This window comes from Sander lucioperca, chromosome 10 (genome assembly GCF_008315115.2).
Source record: "Sander lucioperca isolate FBNREF2018 chromosome 10, SLUC_FBN_1.2, whole genome shotgun sequence".
Lineage (NCBI taxonomy): Eukaryota > Metazoa > Chordata > Actinopteri > Perciformes > Percidae > Sander > Sander lucioperca.
This window is the reverse complement of record NC_050182.1, coordinates 3,275,454-3,301,956: the sequence shown is the minus strand read 5'-3', so window position 1 is coordinate 3,301,956 and position 26,503 is coordinate 3,275,454. Positions and strand designations below refer to the sequence as shown.

The window sequence follows — 26,503 nt, the reverse complement described above, 5'->3', positions numbered from 1 at the left end:
TGGTTGTGAAAGCAATTTAATGTCAATTTTATAGACTGTATCATGCTATTTCTCATAGTAGCAGCTGGGTTTGGCATATACAGGTGAATACAACACAGATTAAGGATTCATTCATGCTACTCCTATAGCTGAGGCCCATATTACATGAAACCACTCTTCTCTCTAAAAGCCAAAGATCTCAGTCTTAAAGATTTGGGAATTATGGAATCACTGAGTGTTAAATGTCACTGCAGAGACCATGGATGGGAATAAGTTTGTGAACCCACCAAATGTAGCGATTACTCTAAATGTATACTCTATTAAGTATGTGGAAATATATGCATTTTTTATTGTTTTGGCTCTGTATTCAAGTAAATTGTATTTGAAACAAGGACTATGAGGCTTCAGTTTTAAGGGTAAACTTTGACTACCCTAATTATGAACAGTTCAGCGGTACAAAGACAGGGTTGCAACTCCTAAAACGCAATATCTATATAAATATCCTCAAAACATGGCTGATAAGCACCTTTTTTTTCAATTTGTTTGAGTACCAAAACAACAAAAACTGTGTCACTGTCTAAATACTTATGGACTTTACCATACATGGCAGTGTAACAGGTTTCCAAACCACATCTATCTGCATGACATCTTCCTGCTATTATATATTTTCTGTGGAGCAACTTCAGTTCAGGCAGAAGTCTCTGGTGTCTCACTTTGTTTTCACAAATATGGATTGTATCATCCTTGATCACTGCATGTGTCATCAATAATATATCATTAGCTGTGAGTGAAAAGCCTTTCAATATATAAGAAAGGCTGCTTTGTTTTATTCTGAGCAGCATTAACAGGGTGTAATCCTTTGGTTCAAGTTAAAATGTGAAAATTTGCAAAATTGGAGTCATTGCTTTTTCATTACAACAGTGACAAATTGCAAATTAGTAAATGGAGCTGTATTTCTCTTTAATAATGGCTTGTCAAAAGACATAAAGCAGAGGGTGTCAGTGTCTCACCTTTTCGTGCCTCTTGTACACAGCTGGCCACTGAGAACTGTCATCAAAGTAGAGCAATATGTTCTGACAGCAGCGAGACTGCACAGAGGAGAGAGAGGGCATAGATCACAGAGGAGGCAGCGAGACGGTTTGAGATTTATAGACAAAAAAATTGTTTCCAAAGGCTGCAGGCTACAACAGTAAACTAAGGCATGGGTAAAAGAAGACAGAGCGGAAGACCAAAACAGATGCAAAGAAAAATAGAGCGGGGGAGAGCAAAAAGGAAGAGGAGGGGATAGAAAAAGAGGACGAGGCGGGTAAAGCAGGAACCGCCGGAGGAAGAAGGAGAGAAGAGAAAGAGAGATGGCATCAGCTTAGGTGAGGTAAGAGGAAGGAAAGAGAGATAACTAAAGTAGAGAAAGAAAGGATGAAGAAAAAAGAAAAGTAAAATAATCATGTTGCGCGTGCGCAACCACACACACACACACACACACACACACTAAGTTGTCCTACCTTTGGATAGCGGAACCTGAAGTCCAGACGTCCAAAGTCGGTCAGAAAGCAGAAACGAGTGAGGAAAACCCAGTCCTGGAGTCAAGAAACAGAAGAGGGAAAAGGTGAATTTAAAAAAAATTAACAGGCAACACATAAAAAACATATCAAAGTCTACAGCCGTGCTAGCACCTCTGTGCTTGCATGGCTAACTCAGAACTAATTCCCATGTTTCCACTTTAAGAATAAGTGACACCTGTTGACCAGAGGCACCAAATGACAAAAAAGAGCAAAATATCGCTCATAATTTGGGCTGCGTGTGGGTTGGGTTACTATCTCGACAGAAAACAAAATTTGTGGTTTTCCAACAATGTGGAACAAGAAAAGAGAAAGGAAATACTTTTTAAAGACCGCAGTAACCTGTTGGAAATATACAGCTGCGCCTGCGAGGAGATTGTCAGTCGTTTTAAGTCTTGGCAGTCGATCTAGCAGAAGTATGAGCCCTGCTAGAAGCCACAGCATCTCAGTTCTGCAACAGGTCTAGACTGTGTTGATTTTATGCTGCTTTAAGTTTCTGTCATAGTTACACTCTTTGCGAAATTTTCCCAGTAAAATTTCCTTGCAGTTGTTAAAGGCAAACATTTTCTGATGGAGTGAAGAGAACTAATGGTTGATCAGTCAGCTATGTTTTTTTAGTTGAAAAAATCTTAATTTACCCAGAATTCATGGCAAATTAGTCCTTAAAATATTGTGACTCATCCTTAGAGGAAAATATTCACAATACCAAACTTCATGGCAATTTATCCAACAGATGTTGAGATATTTAAAGGTCCAATGTGTGGGAATTTCTCCCATCTAGTGTTGAGATCATTTAGCGCAATCAACTCTCTCGCGCCACGCAGTTCAAAGTACGTATTACAGCTACAGTAGCCTTCACGCTTTTTTCTGATGATGCCGGTCTCTTGCTCGTTTCAATATCTTTTTTCTTTTTCTGGGCGAAGAAGAAGACTCCTGTTCCTGAAATTTGGATTTTGATTACGTGTGGTCCTCCATGTTTCCTTCTTCAAACTTGCCGGGGCCGGGAAGCAATGATACTCATTAGCAGCATTAGCAGCACCTGTGAGTTTATCATGTGACAGCAAAAACGCAAAAGGCGGAGCAGTATGTCCTGTATGTCCCTTACCGGCTAACGTATTTCAAGATGGCGCATGAATATGGAGCGTCTACCCCAGTTCATGCAAATGCAAATGTAAAATTTCAAGCCAATAGGAATACTTGGAATTGATGGTGGTAGTAAATATTCATGAAAAAGGACAAGTTTGTGAACGGGCAACACAGATTTTGATAATGAACAACTAAAAATGTTACACACTGGACCTTTAACTCAAAACCAGAAATGTCAGCCTTATGCTGGCCGTAGAGGAAAAGTCAAAGGGCTACCAAGTCAAGTCAGTAGCAGGACCATAAATGTCCGTGCAAACCTTTGTGCCAATTCATCTTTTAGATGTTGAGATATTGCACAAGATAAGTGAAAACTTTGACTTGCTGTTAGTGCCAGATGAAAAAGCCAGGGAAACTCATTATGTGGTTACCATGGTTATCTGTACCAAAATGTAACCTTAATCTATCCATACAGTAGGGCTGCTCGATAATGGAAAAAAATCAGAATCACTATTATTTTGGTCAATATTGAAATCACGATTATTTAACACCGGTGTTGGGCAAGTTACTTCCAAAATGTAATACATTATAGATTACTACTGTCATTTGAGAGTAATTAGTTATATTACAATATTACTGTCTCTGAATTGTAATGCTTTACAATACTTTTGCGTTACTTTTGAGTTAGGCTACTTTTACCAAAATAGCCGCGGAAGTTTGACTTGGCAGGTAGCTTGTGAATTTCACCACGGGATCAATAAATTCTCATCTTAATCCACTTTATACATCATAGTTTATTCATAATATTTTGTATAATTAATGTAAATATGCAAAGTAACTATAAAGCTTTAAAATAGAGAAGTAAGACGTACAATAGGCAAGTAGGAGAAAATGAAAATACTCAATTAAAAGTACCTTACAATTCTGTTGAAGTACGGTATAGTTACTTTCCACCACTGATAAAATGTAATGATATTACGTGTAGCAAGCTTTAAATTCCATTAATTCCCGACATGTTTATATCTGTCAGCTGCTCAAACACACAGCTGTCCACGCTGACGTACCGTTAGCTGTTAGGACACAGATTGTCCGTACCGTCTCTGGTTCTGGCTCTGACCACAGGACCAGTGACGGGACAGCACCTTGCTTCAACACAGTGTAATTACTCCTGAAAATAATGTCCATCTCGCAAATGTATCAGTCTATGCAGTCATCTCAACCATCGAATTCCAGCAACAGGAAATAACACTTGCGGCCTTTTTTTTCTCTGCCGAAATGTTCAGTGGTGTTGGTGAATTCTTAAAAAAACAAACACCACTAAATGTCAGGTTATAATGCGTTGTAACTCACATTACTGAGATTGTAACGGGTATAATATTACCGAAATTGTATTAGTAATGCGTTATATTACCGCGTTACAGCAAAAAGGAATACATAACCGTTTTTCTAATTTTTTTCTAAATTTCTAATGCTGGAGCAGAACCTTCTTCGCAGTTAGAAGCCATAGGTAAAAAAAAGTTGTCTTTGAGGCTTGAAAGAAAATAAAGGTTGGAGAGAACATTAATGAGGCAATAAAGAAGAGAAAGATAAAGAGAGGAGAGAGGAAAGGGGAGTTGAAACAGAAGGGCAGAGTTTCAGAGAAGTTCAAAAAAAAGGTGGAGGAAAAAAAGTAAAAAAAAAAAAAAAAAAAAAAGAGGCTTAGGTATAAGAGATACAGAAGAAAAGGAGAGGAGGGAGGTGGTGCAAAGAGGGTAACCTTCTAGAGAGGTTTAACAGTGAGGGCATTAAGAGGCTGCTTAGGACATTAATAAGGGAAAGAGGTGGAGAAGAAGAAAAAAACTATCCATTCTTAATATTATTCAGCCATAAGCTTGGCAGCATGAGACCAGATAATAGTGCTGATGGTGCACTTACATAAGGCACTGCAGCAGCATCCGCATGGCGGATCAGTCAGTGGTAGTATATATATTAGGTCTGTCAAAATAACGCGTTAATTTCGATTAATTAATCTGAGAAAAAATAACGCGTTAAAAAAAATAACGCAGATTAATCCATTCCATATTGACGTTTGACCCGGAGCCGTTCTAGCCACCATTGGCCTGTAAAATGAAGGAGGGAGACGAGAATGTGCTGCCTGGATCATTAATTGGAACATTTACTTGTAAAAATCTTCCTGCCAACCCTGGTTACCGAAATCTGGTGCCACTGAGCCTGCACTTCTCTCTGATGCTCTGAAACAGACACAAACACCGCTGCACGTGACGCTAGTTAACACTATACTCGACAGCAGCTAACGTTAGCCTACCGCTAGCTAGTAGCTGGATTAAAAACGGTTAAAATGCTGACAGCTAACGCTAAACGGTGTAAAGTTTGACTGTTTTACTGTAGAGGATTCAACACCGGTATGTAACAATCTGCACCTGCCGTTGTCGGAAAAACAACACAGACAGTTCAATGAAACTGGTAAACTACAGCCTCGTGGTGCATTTGAAGTTATTGTAAATGTCCTTTTCCCATCTAGTGGTTGTTTTTGTTGTTCAACAGCAATTTACTAGTGAAATAAGTTATTGTTATACATCATTATTAAATCATTTAGTTTTGACATATGGCCTTAGCAATAAACAAGCCGTTCTTTAATGTCACCAACTGTTGTTTAGTACCCTTTTTTTTTGCCTTTTCTTTTTTTACTTTCTTAAAAAGTATCGGTTCAGGCACCGTTAATTATGTATGCAATTAATTTCGATTAATTAATCACAGAGTATGTAATTAATTAGATTACATTTTTTAATCGATTGACAACCCTAATATATATATATATATATATATATATATATATATATACACACATATACATATACATACACACACACACACACACACACACACATACACAGCTGTGGGCAGACTCATTCTGTAGATATGGATCATAGTGCTGAACACAGCACTATGATCCATATCACTTATATGTTTACACACACTTTTCTTTATCTGGAGGACTGCCCGGTGAGAGTATGTCCTACTGAGGTAGCCAGAATAAATGAAGACTTTTGAACCAAGGTGACAAGAAAAAGTTATAGCTGGTTGATCAGTACAACAAATGAGAGTTTTATTTAGACAAATGGCACTGGAGAGAGACCGATGCCTTTTAATCACTAGGATGCCCCATTATGTTAACAAAATGAGTGATAGAATAAAGCCTGTACATTTTACAAAAAGTGAATGATTAAATGATGGTTTCAACTGGGCTGATGTTGACAAAGTCAAACATCACAGTATTGTTGGCTCTCACTACCAGGGCTGTGTATATTTTTTTGGGTTTTCTATACTGATGCTAATTCATTAGTTTTGGTATCAATACCAATATTGTTTAACAATACGTTTATAATATGTTAAATTAAATGTTAGAGAACTCTATATGTTTTTGTATAAAACTCCTTTTTAATCATCAACTATTTTGCTAACTTATTAATTGTTTTTAACGAACAAATGCCAACATTTTCCAGTTTCTCAAAGGTGTATATTTGCTGCTTTTCTTAGTGTTGTTTGTAGACTGAACATATTTTGGACCGTTGATCAGATAAAATAATATGTCAACTTGGGCTCTAATCACCTGATAGAGCGCGCACCCACATATAGAGGCTTACTCCTCGACGCAGTGGCCGCTGGTTTGACTCTGACCTGTGGCCCTTTGCTGCATGTCATTCCCCGTCTCTCTCCCCTTTCATGTCCTCAGCTGTCCTATAAAAATAAAGGCCTAAAATGCCCAAAAAAGAATCTTAAAAAAAAAATATCTGCAACTGTTGTGATAATTGAGTAAGTCATTTTTCAAGTATTCTCTGGTTCCAGCTTCTATAATGTAATAATTTGCTGCTTTTTCTTGTCCTTCACTGAATATCTTTGGGTTTAAGACTTGCTTGGACAAAAAGATGTCCCATTGGGCTTTTGGAAATGGTGATGGGATTGTAATTATTTTCTGACACTTTATAGACCAAACAATTAACAATTAATCAAGAAATATGTAGCAGATTAAAGCTATAATATGTAGTGTCTGTCTCCCCCATGAGGAAATCTAAGTAATTAATAATTAAAGCCAAATTAAAGCAAAAAAAAAAAAACTGTTGGGGCATCCACATGATACAAGCCTTCAGTTATCGCGCACCACCCCCACCCCTCCTCCACGATAGTTGCTTGTAACCAAGGAGGACACGGAGGATGGATGCTATTGCGTTTGCATCCTTATTAGCACGTAGAAGGATATTGTTTGAGTGGAATTCACCATTTACCCCCAAAGCTTCTTGATGGCTTAAAGACCTCATGATGTTCCTATCTCTGGAGAAAATTAAATTCACCTTAAGGGGGTCGGCGGGAAAATTCAAGTCTGTTTGGGGGCCCATGGTTAAGTACATTTCTAAGTTAAAGTCACTACAGGGAGAAGGACATGCGCAGCATTGATTCCTCATTAGTATATGTTAAATAATTTCAATTGATCTATAGTGTGACCGATTTGCATTGCTTGTTGGTGTACCATTGCTGCGGTGCTTTAACGACAAGAGAGGGATTTCTCGTTTAATTTTTCTCTTTTCTTTTTTTCTCTCCCCTTTTTTATTTTATTTATTTACATTTCATTTCTTCTTTCTTCTGTATGTACCTGCATGAATATGTACATATGTGCGTACATGTGGCCTACATATTCATCTAATTTCATGTGTACAAATAATTTCTGCTGTTGTACTTGCAAACTCTATGTGGGATTTTCTGCACGCGAAAGTCACCACATGACACCAGTTTCTAAACATAGCCATACTGAGAAATAAAGAGTGAGTTTTGCGGAGCTGAAAGTCATAATTAGGTTTGTATCAGCTAATTTGGCAATGACTTGAATGTAACGGACGTTCATTAATGTAAAAAAGTTACGCACTTAAGCTTTAACCAGTAAAATAAATAATAATCATTAGATTATTTAGTTCAGGAATTATCTGAGCACACAGTTCTGCTCTTCTTTATTAAAACTGTCCTTAAGGTTAGTCGTTATGAACTTTTGATCTCCACCCAACCAGCAAAACTCCCCATGCCCCATTATACTGTAATTACCTCTGTCCTGTGTTCTACCTAAAAAACAAGCACAGTAATTTCTGTGCAGAGAAATAAAGTGCAACCAGAGCAGTGTAGCGTGGCTAGCCCTGCTGCCTCCATATATCACAGCAAACAAAACCGCAGCCATATTTCAGCCGCTGCCAGGCAGCTTCATCCCCCCGAGCCTCCGGGTTATAATTCATGGCAAACTCCAAAAGTCACTGAAGCCCGAGACTCACTCCCACCTCGGCGTTGTCCCGGCTGACGCTTAAGGCTGTGACCATGACAACCGGGGCAGCAGAGGGGAGCACTGACCCAAAGATGAATCCCTGGAGAGAGGAGAGAGGGGTGGTCTGGTTGGGATAGTGGGGGGTATCATTTAACTCACCACAGGCTCAAACTGAAAGACCCCCTTGTTGGACACACACTTTTTACAGCATTGCTGTTCTGAAACCAACATGCATACCAACACCCCGTCATTATTGTCATAGCAACTACAGCATGCCTTAGTTTGCAGCTGCTATAGAAACATCAAAAGGCCAAGCCCTTCATTCAAAACACACAAACACTTTTATTTTGTCACACTCCTGTACACTGGGCCTTCAAATTTCCTACTCAAAAACACAGCAGTAGTATAATACAGCTTCGACTGAACAATGGTGTTCAAAGCAGATAATTAGTTAGACTTCCCTCTTGCTATACAATATGAGCCAGTTCCCACACACACGCACACGCACACGCACACACACACACACACACACACACAGTATTTTCTGGACCAACTTTCTGTAGATCATTTAAAGAGTTAACAGCTGGTTAAAGAAACAACAGGAAGTTATTTACTAGGGACAAGACATGGAACCAAATTTAAATAAAGTATTGAAATTATAAATCCCAAGTTTATTCATGTCACAATTTTAAATAAAATACCAGAAGTACTAACTAACTAACCAGGCATTCAACCAACCAATCAGCAAACAGCACAGAATATTTAAAAGGTCATACAGTACTGTGATTAGAAAAGTGAGCCAACATGAGAAAGGAAATACACTATGTTAGTTAGTTTTATTTTATGTCTGTGTCATGCCAAACATTTGACCCATCCCATATGGGATTATGACTAAAGGTATATGGACACCCAAACATTACACCCATATGAGATTGTGGTAAAAAAAAAACATCAATATGCTGCTATAACAGTCTCCACACTTCAAGGAAGGCTTTCAACAAGATTTTGGACCCTGGCGGCAGGGATTTACTCATCTGCAGCCACAAGAGCATCAGTGAGGTCAAGCACAGATGTTCGGTGATAAATCCTGGTTCGCAGTCGGCGTTCCAGGTCATCCCAAACGTGTTTGATGGGGTTGAGTTCAGGGCTCTGTGCAGGCCAGTCAAGCAATAGAAGTCAGAGAACCATTTCTTTATGGACCTGGCTTTGTTAATGGAGGCATTGTCATGTTGAAATGGGAGAGTCTTCCACAAACTGTTGCCACAAAGTTGGAAGCACAATAATATCAGTGTATGCATTATTAGCCATTTCGCTCATTTTCAAGCACACATTTATTGGTGCCAGCTTCTCAAATGTGGCTTAAGGATTAAACATTGTGATTAGCATTTTACCCTATTGTCTGATATTATAGGCCATGCTATCAATCGAGAAAATAATCGACAGATTAATCGATGGTGAAAATAATCATTATTTCCAAGTCAGTGGCATGTTTAGCTTAAAAGAGAACTCTGCCAATTTAGCATTTAAGCAGGTTAAAAAAGACAGATCAAAATGTATGCAGCAGAACCAGAAATATCATCTTTATTATTCCTTGTCAAAACGTGGCACCTACTTCACACACAATTCAACTCAACCGTCAACAATTTGGTCAGAGGTTTGGGTGTCTTATGCTAGCCTCAAGCAGAGACGAGGAGCGGACTACAAAGGTCTGGTAAGTAGAGATGTTCCGATACCAATACCAGTATCTGTATCGGCTCCGATACTGCCTAAAACGCTGGTATCGGGAAGTACTGCAATTTATGCACCGATCCGATATCACGTAATAAAGCCCTAAAGAAAATCTAGTTTATTTATATTCTTTTTCCGTTATAACTGACTGTCAAACTGGATAATAAAAGAAAGTTCTGTGGCATTCATTGTTTGTGTTTGTTCATGTTTCACAAAGAGTTTAACCTGAGCCAGGCCGACAACAAAGAAATAATATCACATCCATACAGGGATAGTAGTATACAATTGTTAAAACATAATAAAATATATGACACACTGGTATTGGATCGGTACTCGGTATCAGCCGATACGCAAGTTCAGGGTATCGGAATCGGGAAGCAAAAAATGGTATCGGACCATCTCTAACTGGTAAGGTTGTTTTTTTTTCATTTTCAATTGAGCCAATTTTTCAGATTTCCCACAGCTCCCTCTGAAGCCACAAAAAGGCTTTATACAACTTTTTTTTTCTCCATATTTGCAGTAGTACTCCCCGAGATCTGTAAACAGACTTTGTTTTTAAAATCGGTGGACTTCCCTTAAAGGCAGATGACTGAGTCTAACAAGGCATCAACAAGCATGACGCTCAGATAGCTGTTAGCACAATTCATCACCAGGATCTAACTATTCCACCAACGTAAACAACTAAATTAAGCGGCCGTTAGTTAGCCCAATGTTAGTGTGAATGTGTGTGTGAGAGAGAGCGAGAGAGAGAGATATAGAGATAGAGAGAAGTTAAGAAACTGAGCCCAGAAGAACAGCAACAGTGGATGAGGTGCCTTTTAGTCTTCTTATTTCCCCATGGCCACTGCATTGTGATGCAGAATCACTCAGCCACCTCCCCAAGTTGTGTGTGTGCTTGCGCATGTGTGTGTACACCCCATTATTCAAGTGCTTATTCTCTCAGTCTCTTTCTTTCTTTCTTACTTTCTTTCCTCCCTCCCAGTTTTTTGTCCTTTCATCTCTGTAGCTTTCTGTCTTTTTCCTCTTTCTCTCCAGAACCATGTTTGCTTGCTAAGCCTCATTAACAATTAATTACCAATCAGCTAGTCAAGTCACCCCTGGACCGCTGGGCTTCTCAATGATTCATTAGTCAGGGTTACACAACGCTGCAATGCATAAACACTCTCACGCACCAACACACACACAAACACACCCATACTCTATCCCTCTCTGGGTGTTTCACATGAGCACAGACTCTGTAGAAATGCAAACACATACACAATAAAGCAAGCATATGGACCTATTAAACACTCCGTCACATGCACACACCTGCACAGTGCCTGTATCTAATCACAATGTCCTCATCAAAAAGAGATGCAGAAGAACTGATTGAGTTGGAAATTCTACACATACAGGGTTCCCAAAACTTACTACAATGTCAGCTTGAAGGATTTTTCATTGACTTTCAAAGTTGTTTGCAGAAAATCAAGAACTTAGAACGGGCATATTTGAAGACAAGACATGGCACTAATTAAAATAAGACATTGCATCCTAGGCCTCTTTACTTAATCATCCTATTAAGTCCAGAAATCCTGGTAGGAAATTTAAAAACTGCTGCTTTATCAACCCCATCTATCAGTGTTTTTTCCTCAGGCTGTGAGATGTTGATTTTAGGATGGAGAAAGGCCCAGTGTACTGAGGAACGCTGATGAATATGGCCGCTACATTTTTAAATTGGAAAAAGAACTTTCAAGGGCTGTTCACTTTCATTAATTTTAAAAAGACAAGTTTAAAGACCTTTCTGGTCTAACCCACACAGTTTCATCAACTGTGGAAACCAAAGACATTTTAACCTTTCTACAGCCACACTTTTGCGTATAATAAGAATTCAGTGTGATTCTCTAAATCCCCAACCTCAATTCTCAAAATAATTTAGAAAACTACAGATGAATAATTGATTATTTTTAATGAGTCGCACATTGAAAAAAGTGTTTTTTATATTACAAGAGCTGCAATTTTAAATATTAGTTGTATGCCCAGATAGTTCACCTGGCTGAGCATGCGCCCCTTGTACTAAGGTTTACTCATTTCCATTTCATCATTTCCACCGGTTGCGGAACGGTTGCGGAACGGCTCCACTGCGGAATGGCTCTGTGCTCCGCCGTCCGCCAATACCCACCAGGTCCGGATTTGTTGCGGTACGGCTGCGGCCATGACTGACAGCTGACGTCACGAGGACCCAATAGATCTCGCGAATTCAGGTAGAATAGAACCACAAAACCACCAACAGTTTGTTTCCATCGAGAGGATTAGAGGGGAAACAACTCTGTGCTGTGTTTTCAAGGTGTAGTGCAAGGAAATATGATCCGCTGTGAGCACAGTGTATTTTATTTTGAAAATTAACCGGATGTTTTATTTTGTTTCTGTGCTCAACTTCCTGTCCTGCACAATCTGAATTGAGCTCTCCGGCGCAAAAATAGAAGCTCTGCGTATCTACTCCGGAGGGCTGTGGATCGCCGGAGCTACACACATTGACTTTAATGGAAACCTAATGACTCCGCCGCCGTCGCGGAGCCGTTCCGCAGCTGTTCCGCAGCCGGTGGAAATTGGGGGTTAGTCCTTGCCGCAGCGGCCTGGGTTCGATTCCGACCCATGGCACTCTGCTGCATGTCATCCCTCTCTCTCTCCCACTTTCCTGTCTTAAGCTGTCCTATCTAATTAAGGCAAAAAGCCCAAAAAATGATCTTAAAAAAAAAAGAAAATCCTCTCAACATTAACATTAAGTTTAAGCTGGCAAGAGTTACTACACTACGTACACTTAGTAGAGTATTCTACTTAGCTGTAGTTAATCAACTTTAACTCTTGTGTTGGCCAAATAACAAAAAGGAAACTCACTGTCTGTTGCCTGGTTAATAGTCTTGCTTTGTAAGACCTTCCTCCACAAAGCTGCTGAGGAGGGTCTGGCTAGTCCACACAGCATTCCGGGATGGGAGAAAAACGTGCTGTGGTTTATTGGCATTTCTTTAAACCAATCAAAATCGTCATGGGCGGCGCTAAGCGCTGCACGGAGCCCCGGTGCCGCTGCAAAATAGCCTCAGGAAGGAACTTGTTTTGGTGAAACGTGTACGTTCAAAAGTTGTTTTAGTCGTGCAACAGAAAACTCAGATTGGACAGATAGTCTAGCTAGCTGTCTGGATTTACCCTGCAGAGATCTGAGGAGCAGTTAACCATAGTCCTCATAAATCAACCGGAGTTTAAAATTCCAACACAAAGGAAGTGTTAGGCAACGGAAATCCAGTCGAAAAAAATGCAATCCCAGAAGTGGAAGGTTGTGGATATAGACTACCTGGTTAATAAACTCATCACATGCTGGTGTCTTTCATACTTGGACTATGGGCTACTATGTATGGGCTTAACTTTTCTAAAGCTCACTAGCCAAGTTTAGTTAGAAGTTCCCTTTTCCCTGACTGACTGGTTTAAAAAGAAGAAAACTCTGGGACAACCTCAACAGCATTAATCAACATTTTTACATGGTTATATTTATGCAGCAACTACAAACAATTGTGATTATGCTTGCCTATGACTTAATTAATACTATGAAGACCATAAGTACAGGCCTGTAGTTACATTATAGAAAATAATCACAATTTAAATTATTAGTAAATTATTAGTCAGAAAAATTGCAGTTACATATTTTTTTTACATAAAATCGTTCTGCCTTATTGGAAACTGAGGTTTGACACCTGTAAGAGCAAGTGTGTCCTGTAAAAATGTAACTGAGCAACACCTCAGCCCAATCAAAGCCAGACAAAGACTATGCTTTTGTAGAAGTTCAACTTCTCTCTATGGACACAGGGGAAACAGGCTGCTGATGAAGGAGTACAAGATTTTTATTCCTTTCCCACATTTGTCCCAGCTGGATTCAAACGCTAACCTTCCTCTGACCTTAAAGCTACTACTGCCTCTCAAAGGGACATTTTATCGGTGCCTCCACACACCATGAGCCACTAAAGCTAATTGTACACATCGACCGGCCCAAAGAAAGCTGTTGACCAGGCAGCTGCAGTGATGCCTTTGGATAACTTAGCTTGTGTTTTTCTAAATTTCTCCAGGCGCTCCACAGTTTCCAACAGTTTAGCCCTTCCAGTGTGGTAAATTACATTTGTCAATTTGCAGCTCTGCACAAACTCTGCCTTCAGCTCTGCAGACATTGACACAACTAGAGCATCATGGGATCGAAGCCGAGTGTTTTGTGTGTGAGTGCTGGGGTTTATTCTGTGTGCGTGCGTGTGTGTAAATCTGAGAGAGAGGGGATGTGGAGGGGAGTTAGTGGGTGACCTTGTTGGAGCCGGAATGCACGAGCAAGACTGATGATGTGTTAAACTGTACACACACACACACACACACACACACACACACACACACACACACACACTATGTCAAGGTAGGTGTTACCTGAGGTCATTCAGAGTGCTCTGTTGTTTTGCTTAGGTTGTCAAATGATCCCTGACAGGTTCAGAAGCACAAGGGTAAGTCGGGAAAACCGATAACAAGGTTCAAATAAGATTTTGAAAAGCAAGAAATAATAGGGGTGTACGATTCAGAAAATGTTACGATTCGATATCGATTTGATTCAAAAACGATTCTCGATTAAAAAAAAACGATTCACAGTCTGTAAATGTAGTTACTTTTCCCATGTGATAGCAGTAGACGTACAATTTAAATAAAATAAAATTAAAGCTGCAAGCAGCATTGGACAGGCCCTCGCTCCTCTGCGCGCGTTGGGGTTACTGGCGGACGCTGCTCCTTGTAACCGTGCATTTACGCAGCACTCGGACACTACAAATCGTCACCAATGATAAGGGAACTCCCTGCTGAGTTCAATGATACCTCACACAAGACTCTACGTCATACAGTTCATTAGTTGTGAAAGGGGGCGTGGCTACAGCATAGGGGGCGGGTGAAACCATCACCAATCAAAAAAAAACTGCTGAGTTCAATGATACTTCACACAAGACTCTACCTTAAATGGGTCACCAGTTATGAAAGGGGCGTGGCTTAAGCATAGGGGGCAGGCCAAACCATCACCAGTGAAGAAGGAACTCTGCTGAGTTCAATGATACCTCACACAAGACTCTACCTTAAATGGTTCAAAAGCCATAAGAGGGGTGTGGCCTAAGTACATGGGCGTGGTTAAAGTATAGGGGGCGGCTCAGTATCACATGTAGACCACACATTATCAGTTTCATGTAAATCGGATTATGCTTGTCATATAAGGCGGATTTCTTGTTGCCACCGGGGGGCATTATGACCAAAAGTCAATTTTGGTATATGTAGGTGGTCAAACGTGAGAAATTTCGGGCATATATGACAATGTACACTAAAGTTACAACAACTTCTACGTTCATCGATAAATGCTGAAAATGGCCGCCACGCCACGCCCACACCGTTTGACGAAAAGGTTTTCTTTTAACAACTTTTCATCTTTAACGTCTTAAGATGGTACAGACCAAATTTGAAGTTGATCGGATGAAATCTCTAGGAGGAGTTTGTTACAGTACAACGTGGAAATGGCCAAAATCGCACTAATTTCGAACTTTCAATTCAAAATGGCAGACTTCCTGTTGGGTTTAGGGTATGGCTCCAATGGCGTTTGTTGTACGTCTTGACATGCTTCATATGTGTACCAAGTTTTGTGAGTTTACATTAAACGTACTGCAGGGGCTCAATTTTTTTTATTTTTTAGGGGGTGCTAGCGAGCCATTTTTTGTGCACCTATTCCCGAAACTCTTAAAATACGTACATTTTCACCAGAATTGATGTGACTGACAATTTTGGTAAGTTTTTGAGTATGTTAAGCCCCTCAAAAAGGCGATTCATTTACCGGAAGAAAGAAGAATTCCTTCAGTTTCAATAGGGCCTTCGCCGCTGTCGGCACTCGGGCCCTAATAAATACAAATTTATTTTTTGAATTAAAAAAATATGAATCGATTTTTGGAATTCTATGAATCAATTTTGAATCGGTAGAGCTTGAATCGCGATTCGAATTTGAATCAATTTTTTTGCACACCCCTAAGAAATAAAGTGCATTTGTTTATTTTTCATCATGTCTTGATTCTGATTTGCCATACAATATAGTGAAGCTAAAACAATTACTTGTTTAATTGATTAATCCATCAACAGAAAATCCATCTGCAACTATCTTGGTAATCGTTCAAAAATGCCGAAAATCCACTGGCAGCCTCTCAGATGTAAATATTCGTTAATTTTCTTAGCCTTTTATGATAGTAAACTGAATATATTTGGATTTCTGAGTGTTGATTGGACTTTTCTCTATTTTCTGACATTCAATAGACCGAACGATTGATTGAGAAAATAATCAGATTAATAGATAAAGAAACGAGCAGTTTAAGTCAGAATTTGCTTATTTATGTAAAACCTCTTTTACTTGTGGCCTTACATAACAAGACAAAACTAACTAAAACTATACTCTCATTTACTGCAGAGGACTAGAAAAGTAGGCGCCCTCCTTGTCAAGAGCTGGAGTCACACACACACACACACACACACACACACACAAAAGTCACTGACACATGGTGAGTGTTTCTCACACACACACACACACACACACACACACACACACACTTGGAAGTTGCCCAGTGCAACCTATTGCTGGCCACTGAGCAGCTTCACTGGAGCAGGTGCAGATTCAGCGCTGCGTTCAAGGGCATCTCAACAGCGGATGGATGGATGAGTGCCTCTTGCTCAATTTATCCATTCAGATCTCCGTCATCATCCTGGAGATTCAAACTGGTGACTTCAATCTCCCAGTTCATGGCGCATTTTTTTATTTACTGTAGTCAATGTTCAGGTAATGTGAGCACAAGTCAGAATGCTAGAGTGAGAATTAAAGCTTGTTGGCTCAAACTGCCTGGTGTCGGATAGATTCTGTTCTTTAGTTTTTGGAGGAGCCAACTATAGGTGATATCCAAGTAAGGTGATAGACTGGTGCTCGGTAGCAAAGTATTTCAGAGCTTTTGTTGCTGCCAAGTCACATTTTGGCAAGACATAAAAACCTTTGGTACATGAAACACCTCAGAGGTTGGTGCACAATGTTTGTACTGTGTTTTAGTATTTTATATTTTATTATATTTTTATATTTCTGAACATGGATGCACCTTCCATCACATTGTGACCTGAGTCGAAAAGTGCAACAACATAGTAGCCCCTCCCCCCTGCTGTTGCTGCAAAGAGGCGACTGAAGATATCAATTACTGAGGGTGCTCATGTTAGAGATTAAACAATTTGTTGACTAATTGATAAATTAGAATGATTAAAAGAAGAAAATTGTAGATGCAACTTAGCCTCTAAAATTGTTTTGGTATGTATCTTATGTTGTGTACCTATGTGGCATATTTATTGAACATTAATTTACTTTACCCCCTATTTAGAACTCACTTCACAGATTGAAAGGTCAAATGTGTTGTTTCAGGGAGATACATACTTTGAACTTCGCAGCACAGCTTTAGTAGAAATTCCAACATAATTACCATAATGTTCTAAACAATTAATCATTTGAATTTAGTGTTGTATTGCCAGTCCTGTTATAGAGGCTACTTTGTCTGCATTGTGGCCTGTATTGTTAAACTTACAACAAAATGGTAGACATCTGTTCTGTACTATGTCAAAAACCTGATCCACAAACTCTTGAGAATACAAACCAGAGCTTTGGAACAGTAGGTGGTAGCCTCTGAATCACAAACAGTCCAGAGCTACAGTATCTGCTCAGCTGCACAGTTAACATTTTAACTCGCAGATCTTGTCAGGGCAGCGATGATGTCGATGCTGATCTGCCTGAAAACAGACTAAAAAAACCCTGACCAGGCTGGACTGAGCCCAGTTTCTCAAGGATCACCACAAATCCAGCGCTGCGCGCCAGCAGCCGTATGACGCACACCTGTAACGGGTCCTCTAATCATAAACAGAAATCCCACCGCTAATTTACATTTAACAACGGCAACAAACCATGCACGTTAAGATGGATTTGGCTTGAAGATGAGTAATCACAACTGAAGGCTGGGCAGCAGTGGACTGGTGCGATGCCGCTTACTGGGGCTACAGTGATGCCAAAGACTCACAATGAGGGTAAAATATACGCCACAGATGACTCGCATGCAGATGGCGCGCAATTGCAAAGCAGAATAGAGGTGAGTGTGTTTCATATGGCGGCAATAAACAGGCATGTAAATATCCGAGGCAACTTCGAGGTGAATTGGTGGTAGCCCCTTCGTCTATCCGCGGAACACCACAGATACACCACAGAGACACCTGCGTGAGGATACGCAGTCGAGTCCCCTTCCCCACTCCCACTGTGTCGGTGTCATTGACGCAAGTGGCAACTAATTAAAGAGATAAAGAAAAAAACAGCGCTCACCTCTTTGGTGTTGACGATGCCTTTGACGTATTTACCGAGGACTGAGTCCACGAAGAAGACGCTGGACAGCACAGCCAGGCACAGGAGTCTCTCCCCGACCCTCACCTCCATCTTTCTCTCTCCCCGCTGCCGCTGGTCTGCTCTCCGGTCTCCCCGAAGCCTGTCTCTGAGCGGGAGCGCGCACGGTGAAACGGCTCGAGCACAGAGAAGAACCGGGCGCCTTCACGCTAGTCCCTTCAATGCATGTGGCCCCCTACAGCAGTTGAAGCTGGATGTGCGGCTGTTTGGGAGGAGGAGGGGGGTACAGAGTGCGCGCTCCCGGTTCTGCTCGTGCTTTGAGAATGCGACACGGTAACACATTAAAAATGTTTTCTCTGATTGCGATCGTGTTTTCATTAGAGGCCACACACCTCTAATGAAGTACCACTGAGACACATTATGTCATCAGCAATCAGCAGGATATATATCAACAGGATCTAACAGGCTGTATTTCTGCTGAATTACGTCAGAAATGTTACATTTTAAAGGTGTCTGCAATACTGTGTCCATGCAAACAGCAGTGAAATAAGTATAAGATCATGTAATTAAGTAAAAGTAGTAGTCTGTTAGCACAATGTAATCCCTGCATTTAAAAATGTATCTAAGTACAGCAATATGTACATCAACTCAAAAGTTATGCAGAACTTTATCATACAGTAATTACATATAATTTAAATTTTCTTATGTAACCAACTTATATACTGTTGGGTAGTTTAATCTATACAAGAGCATCATATTTTATTAGCCCATACTGTATGTTTTGTATGTTAAATCTTTGTATGTAAAAGTAACTATAGCCGTGCATAAATGTAGTTGAGTGAAGAGTACAATATTGTCCTCAGAAATGCTGTGGAGTAAAACTATAAAGTAGCATCAAATGGAAATAAAAGTACTAGTAGTACAAAAAACTATACTTACAGTACTTGGTTACTTTCCATCTTTGTGTAGAGAAATGATAAAGGAATAATATCACAGAGCTCTCTGCAGTGTGTTTTTAAGATTTGATCTGACACTTTATACATTTCACAAAATGTCAAACTTGTATTTGACCTTTCCCCAAGTCCTGACTTTCAATATTTGGGTAAAATTCAATTGAGTTTTTAATATTCACAAATACATAAAAAAGAATCAAAAGCCAAGATCTGACCAGCTAGATTGAATTATAATCTATATTTCCTTATTCTCAGTGACTTTTAGCTAACCTTTCGTTCTCTTTCGATCAATGCAAAGAAATGGATGATTCTCGAACACAACAGCGATTCATGGGAGAATATATTTATTTAGATACAAATCAACAAAGGAAGAAACCAGCCTACTCGTGGCATATCGGACACAACTCTGTAGTATGAAACCTGCAAAGAAAATGCAGTCAAATCAATCAATCAATCAATCAATCAATCTAATTAACAAATCTGAAAGTAAAAATATCTACATGAATCATATAATGTTTAATATACATTCTTTTTTTATTCACAGGTTTGCACTTGTGGCGTTTTGAATAAAAGAAAATTTAATTTAAGACAGCTTTGTTTCCAGTCTATGGCTTTTTTTTTTTTTTTTTTTTTTTTAAAGGCTAATTATATTCTACATCAGAATTACATTTTACAGTTCAGAGCAATTTGCATATGAAGTGCAGACAAGCTATGGCACTGACTAGCACCTGCATTGACACCAGCAAACACTAAACGGCAAGAACAACACATCTGTTACAAGACTTTGGCTGCAGTATTTGGTTCCGTTTTGAAACTAACAATACATTTAGAAGATCTAACTTATTAATCAAATTAGTATTGAGGTCAGTCGCATCAACGCATTGATGCTTTTGAGGTTTCCAGGAAGTTCAAAAAAAAGTGCTGTGGTATGTAGGTTGGTATGCCAACAACCTTGAGGAGATTCAAACACATTACACAACAATAAACAGCATCACAGCATTTCTGACTGAGGAAACAGACTGTGATGTGTAACTGCATAGCTTTACTGTAAATGTTGAAGCAGCTAGCTCACGTTTGTAGAAGTATTGCACTTTGACGAAATAAGCCTGCAGCAAAAAAAAAATCTCAAGTAAAAAGAGTTTTGGAAGAGTAAAACTTAGGAAGTTTGCTGTACAACCTGATAATTGAACGACAAAAAAAGCACCATTACACTAAACTACTACAACTAGCTTGTACTCACAAGGACAATTTGTGATAATAAAGTTGGTCAGTGAAAGAATAACAATTAAGACGCTATGAAGCAGCAACACTAATGTAAGAGCCACACAAATGCAAGGAATTGGGAAAACTAAAAAAGGTAACACTGCAAACCTATTTGTCCAAAACACCAGATGGACTCTCTGGTACATCTCCTGCAGTCAGGTTAACTTGATGCATGAGTGGTCGTCAAGGGTAAGAGGCATACAGAGGTCAATAAACAGCAAGTGGGTGAATTTGACACATTTAAAAAATAAAGTTTAGTAGTAGCTCACTTGATACAAATGGTCAATCAACCCTGCTGGGTTTCAGGCGGTAGTGTTTTACAAGATTAATGGAGTCAAGTCGATATCACAGACAAAAGACATTGTCCCATAGTGGTTTGAGGTTGCTCTCAGCTACAGATGATTAATACTATGAATAGTCTCCTGACTGTAAAGTGCCAAACGTGTTTTTATGTGAACATATGACATGAGCTTGTGTTCCTCACACCACAGAGACTAGCGTGATCAATTGAATTTCCACATTCCACACACAAAAAAAACAGTGACACGTATACAAGCTTAAAATACACTTGCACGGATCGCCTAACTACTGCAAAAGTGCAGTGTGAGCATAAACAGCGGCTAGTAAAGCAAGTACAAACTTCAGCCCAGTATCTCGGAGAGGATGAGTGCATTACTTTCTTCCTCTTCACGGTCCTGGTTCTTTCCATCAATCTGACTAAAAATATTGCAGTAAGTACTCCAAGCTGACAGAACTGAGCATGGTCTAATCCTGTAGCATGACTTTGCTGCTGAAAATCCTGCTCTTCTACGGGGGGAGGATTTTGCACTCGGAGCTTCAGTTAAATCCTATTCATCACACAGCATCCCTCTCTACAGACCTGGCAACCCTAGTCCTGTTACCAGGCAAGGGCAGGACAGTGCCAGCATTGTTGGCATCTATATTTAGTTGGACCTGATAGAGGGACTGAACCTCCGAAGGACATTTTTGTGTACTTTCAAGTGCTTCGGTGGCAATACGCTCAGAGGAGTGCCGTCAGGTTATCCAAAACAAAGTCAACCATGAATGTGATGGTGGAAAGCAAAAACATCTGGTCCACCAGCCACTTTTAGTTGACTTAATACAAGTTTGGTGGCTTTTACACAGCACTCTTACAATCTCTTTTCTTGGTCAGGGTCCTCTAGTTTTGCCTAAAAGCCTCTGATTTGTAGAAACAGATTGTCAGGCAGGAAGTCCCCTGACTCAAGAGAAGTGGTACTTTGACACACTGCATACTGTGCAGAGCACAGTAAGTAGTGAGCAATATCACCTGGCGAGGAACGGGGACAACCTGAGAGGGAATCAGTGCCGTGGAGTTTAGCTAAGGGCTTTTTGCTGCCCCTTTCTCTCTTACTTCTGCAGAAGGAGAATGTTGACCAATTGAAGTATTGAAATAATAACAATTAGAACATTTAGCCCCTTTCAGCCATCTAAATGCTAGGACTGTTCTTAGACTAATAAAGCTGGTTCCCACGTCTTTAAGCAAGTACTTGGTCTTCAGAAAATAATGCATCTCAGTGCATCTCCACAAATTTTAATGTAGCAATTAATAAAATGCAATCTTTGCATTAGTAATATCGACACAACAAAAAGCCCCAGGCAGCATCTAGATAGGGTACTGTGTCCCTGTGTAATAATGTTGTACATTTATTCTATCCTATCAGTATGCATTTCAGAGAGGAGTTTAATGGGAAAGGCCAGGGATGTCGGAGCGGTTGTGCCAAAGAAGCAGAGGTAAATATTGAGCACATTCAAAAATGTTGAATAAACAGCATATGATTACATTAAACAAACAATATGGTGTATCAACAACAAACCTGTAATGATTCAAGGATTAAAATCTAGAAATAAAAAAGGATATAAATAACAAAAGTACTGCATAGGGTTAATGATATGATTAAAAACTGCAACATTATCTCAAGTACATCAATTCATCCAGTTTAGAGCCTTTCAGTCTGTTCTCTTAAGTGTTGTAATTCTATTTGAGAGAGAGTCAACAGAGTTACTATCCACAAAGTGAGCTGTATTGACTGCCAAACTGGCGTAATAGATAACACAATGTGGAGTTATTAAGTGTGATTTAGAGTGGCTTCCTAAAGTACAAGTGGACATTTTGATGGGGATGACTCTATACTGAGCATATAGTGTGCCTACCACTATCTGATTAGTGCCTAAAATGACTGCCTTAGCCTAGATGAATCACCCATTCAGGCCTCGTCTTAAGTATCTTCTCCGCTGCTTTATGTCCGAGCGTCCGCTGCCGAATGGCAACTCTGTTAAGTATGTGTGCTGCATGTGTGGGTGAGTGCTAGTCTTTGATCCAAGTAGTTGGTAAATTACCATTTTATTCTAAAATAGTCTAAAAGTCTTTTGTGGGTGTGTTCGTTTTGACTGCCAGCTTTGCCTCGGTGCATGATGGTGCACGGGCAAGTAATGCAAGTGATTGTAAAGCAGAGGAAGTTGTATTTCAGTGCTCCTCCTATTTTTTTTGTCTCTCAAAATTAGACTGCCACACACACACACACACACACACACAGTATTCCCCCTTTCGGTTTTTCAGGATGCTTTCTCTCTCCCTTTTAGGCATTGCACTGCCTAAATTTGTCTGACTTTCATTTACTCTTTGTCCCTTCACTCCTCGGGTAAACTGCTTTTTTATCTAACCTTATTTAAGGCCCAATACCAACAGTGTCAGTGTTGTTCTGGGCTGCCACAGCAACTAAGCCCTCCCCATCAGCAATTCTAGTCCCTCTCCTGACAGCTAGCTCCCCTCTCTCTATGGGGCCTACGAAGAGAGAACCATCTTCCCCAGGAGAAGCCGATACACCCCTATCGGTCCTTTCCAGCTTGCGGTGCTTGCGTGGCTCTGGTGGTGTGTCCTTCTGAGTGAAGACGGCGCGAATTCTCTCCACGCAGACGTTGGCTGCCTCCTTCGTGTCGCTGCAGAGCTGCGATAGGCTGAGGAAGCCATGGGGGAGGTCGTCCACCACGCACAGAGTGACAGGCTGGTTTATGTTCCTCAAACGCTTGGCAAACATCACAGAGTCATCCAGCATGGGGTCTAATGCACAAGCCTGAGAGGGGAGAGAGAAGAAGCGAGAGGGAGGGAAAGGGGTGGTGAAAAGCAAATTAGGATTCCCTTCAGACATGTCAAGAATCTTAATTAAGGGATGAAGAAAAGGAAGCCAAGCATCCCAGTCTCTTTTGTCCCCGCTTTCTTTACATTCTCGCTGACTCACTCTAGCCACTTAAAAATCAGCAGCAATTTCTTCATTTTCATTTTAACACCCTTCTCACATAAGAGAACAGGCTTCAACCTTCCCATCTCTCCCATCACACTCCATCTCACTCTGATGTAAGCATTGTACAGTCCTCGGTAATTTAGCTCTTAACATTTTTGCATGGTTTTACCTCCTAAACCTTCTCTCTGCTCCTCCCTTCTCTTCTTCACCATCATAAACAAACAATCCTTATCCAGGTCTGCTCCTGCAAGCTCTAACAACATCATAGCCGCTAAGTTGAAAACTTGTTGAAGAAACATACCGTATGAATGATTAGCTTTCTCATAGAGGATCATACATGCAACCAAATGTAGACAGTTGCAAGGGCATCAAAAGCCCTTTAATGTAATAATTGACAGCTTGACACTTGATTTGAGTGAGCAACCTTTAACCTCTGTGTATTTAACTGTATAATTTCCCATTTACCTACCATTATCCTGTCAATCATTCACACGGTTGCTTCTCCTTACCACTATGTGTACAGGTGGCAGCCCTTTCAGCATGCTATCAGGAGCCAGCAGAGGAGAGCAGAACGGATCCTTGAACACTGGAGAGCTGTGCAACCTCATTTTAGATGGCTTCTCTGAGCGCAGTGGCTCAAATCCCAAGGGGAACTCCACAGGGTGCTCCAGCTCTAATCCCTCCTCTACAGCAGGGGGTGGTAAAGCTACTGAAAACAGGTCGCTGGACACGGCGGGATCCACATCCTTGGAGAGGAAGAAATTCACATCTTCTGGCTACATAAAAAAGAGATAAGAAATAATTCAGGAGAGGTTAGACAGCACTGAGTTGACAGTGAAGGTAATGTTGAGGAAATAAGAAGAAAGGCATAAAATATTAGACAGGCAAACTTGATTACAAATACACACACAGCACTTTGTCCTTGTGAAGATCTTCTAAACCTTGGCTCGATGCCTGAGAGTCTTGGCTGAACAATCCCCATTTTAAGGAGGAAAAGCATATTTAAAATCTTGCGTCAACACTGCTTGCTATTTTTCCCAAGCCAGCCACTAATCCATTCTGCCTGTGTGAAAATACATGCGAGGATAATCTGCAATACCTAACTGGTACCTGCACAACCAAAACGTTTTGATATTCAGTCAGCATTTTAAAGCCAAATCTGTTCATTAGGCATGGGTGACATAATCTCAGCTGAGTTCATCGAGATGAAACATGCACATCACTGCAGGGTATACAACATTGTACGATAGAGGGCCAAAATGTCTCAACGTTGATAAACTGTTGAGCCTCTTAAAAAGGCTATAGCTGTAGGCTAAATCGTTTTATTGCAAGCTGTCTGAAAGCAAAGATAACCTGATCATAGGTTGGAGGCTGGTGTGATTTCTCTTCACTGCAATGGTGCAATAATTATCATCAAAGTACAGACCTTCCCATCATCACAGGTTAAATTCCCACAACAATCCCCACTAACAGCTGAGTGTTCTTTTAAGTAACAGCCCTTAGCCATTTAATGCTGTTAACTTCTTCTGGATAAGAGCATCAACTGAGAGCATGTCAATCTCAACATAAACATGTTCAAGCGTGACGTACAGTGCGCTCATTGAGCAACGGTGCACTGTGAGAAGTGGAATTGTTGTGGGATCCCAAGTCCTGGCAAGTCTGACTCTTAACAGATAGATTCCTGGAGGGAAACTCCGAGGTCTCGGAGGCTACAGGGGGGTCTGCGTGACGAGAAGAGATGGACGCCTCTGAAATGCTCTTCCTCACTGTGTCTAAGAAACAAGATGGAGAGAAGGGGAAATAATAATTGAGGCATTTGGCAAAACAAAACTAAATGTTTCAGAGAAACAACAAAAGAGAAACAAACAAAACAAAAATAAGTCAATAAAAAAACTATTAACCACACAAAGTGCAGTTCAGTCAGGAACACTCTCGTCATAGATTTAACCATTTATTGCAACAAATGGAAATACAGTTATGCTTGGCGCTGATGGCTCCGCTCTTGATAATGCTCCCTGGACCAGCCAAGCAGCATGCTAAGCTGAAACAGGGAGCACCATGCAGAAACCCCCCTGGGTAAAAAAAAGAGGGAGCCAAAAGAAAGACATTGAAAACCCTTTTTAAACTTTGAGTCATGTTAGGACTCTGAACTAGGAAGGTGGAGGCTAGGGTGGTGGAGGCAAAACATTGCTAGCAGCAGCAGTGAGTGAAGCAGCGTCAGTGTAGCAGGGACCAGTGAGGAGAGAGTCACATTTAAAAGGGACCGCCTTGATGTGAGAATGGCTGTGATTGGTGTGTGTCTGATAGGAATGATAATATAATCAGCGGGCGTATGACTTCAGTGTCCTGCATTAACTAACGCTAAAGCTTAATTATATGATGTGTAAAGTATACAGACTTGGGGTCAATGGCAGCTGGAGGACAGGAAAAAATACACACCTAGTAGTACACAATCACTTTTACTTATTCTACCGTTTCCACTTATCATATGTCCTCTGGTTGACAGCCAACAGCTAAAAGCATAAAATGCAAATTGGGATGTATCAGGAAGAATAGAGAAGTGGGTGGAGGAAATTCAAACAGTGCTGGCACGGTGATATCATCCGCCCGCCCTGAGCCGTCAAAACACAGCTGTAAGAGTCGTCATGGCTAGTCTCTTCACAAAACGCCACCGATCTCCCATCTCTTTAATAATGAACCATCTCAGCACCATGATGGCCTTTTAATAATGTACACCCACCAATGACATTCTCATTAGTTTGGGCTTGCAGCTGTGGGGGTGTCACCTAACTAAGGGGACACCAGGGAAATTACGATTCGCCACTAGATTTACGGTGGCTACAATTAACAATTACTGTCAAAGCCCTGCTGCTCCAAAGAGGTGAATTGATATGAATGGGCTACAGGAGTGTTACCTAACAAGG

The 26,503-nt window shown here is 40.4% G+C and overlaps 2 protein-coding genes across 7 annotated transcripts in view; both read right to left on the bottom strand.

The window, feature by feature from the left end:
- tmem145 (transmembrane protein 145) overlaps positions 1–18,385 on the bottom strand; it is a 49,345-nt gene extending 30,960 nt beyond the window's left edge. Inside the window, exons 1-3 of the mRNA XM_031288669.2 lie at positions 18,065–18,385; positions 1,482–1,556; positions 990–1,067 (exon numbers count right to left, since the gene is read on the bottom strand). Coding sequence (XP_031144529.2) covers positions 990–1,067; positions 1,482–1,556; positions 18,065–18,175 — 264 coding nt within the window. The 5' untranslated portion in view covers positions 18,176–18,385. The remainder of the gene's footprint in view (positions 1–989; positions 1,068–1,481; positions 1,557–18,064) is intronic.
- A 977-nt stretch (positions 18,386–19,362) lies between these two features.
- Positions 19,363–26,503, bottom strand: part of lipeb (lipase, hormone-sensitive b) — a 28,007-nt gene continuing 20,866 nt past the window's right edge. For all 6 annotated transcript variants that reach the window (XM_036006730.1, XM_031288628.2, XM_036006731.1 and 3 more), the window contains 3 exons: positions 25,170–25,351; positions 24,089–24,355; positions 19,363–23,411 (listed from right to left, as the gene is read on the bottom strand). In XM_036006730.1, coding sequence (XP_035862623.1) covers positions 23,007–23,411; positions 24,089–24,355; positions 25,170–25,351 — 854 coding nt within the window. In that variant the 3' untranslated portion in view covers positions 19,363–23,006. The remainder of the gene's footprint in view (positions 23,412–24,088; positions 24,356–25,169; positions 25,352–26,503) is intronic.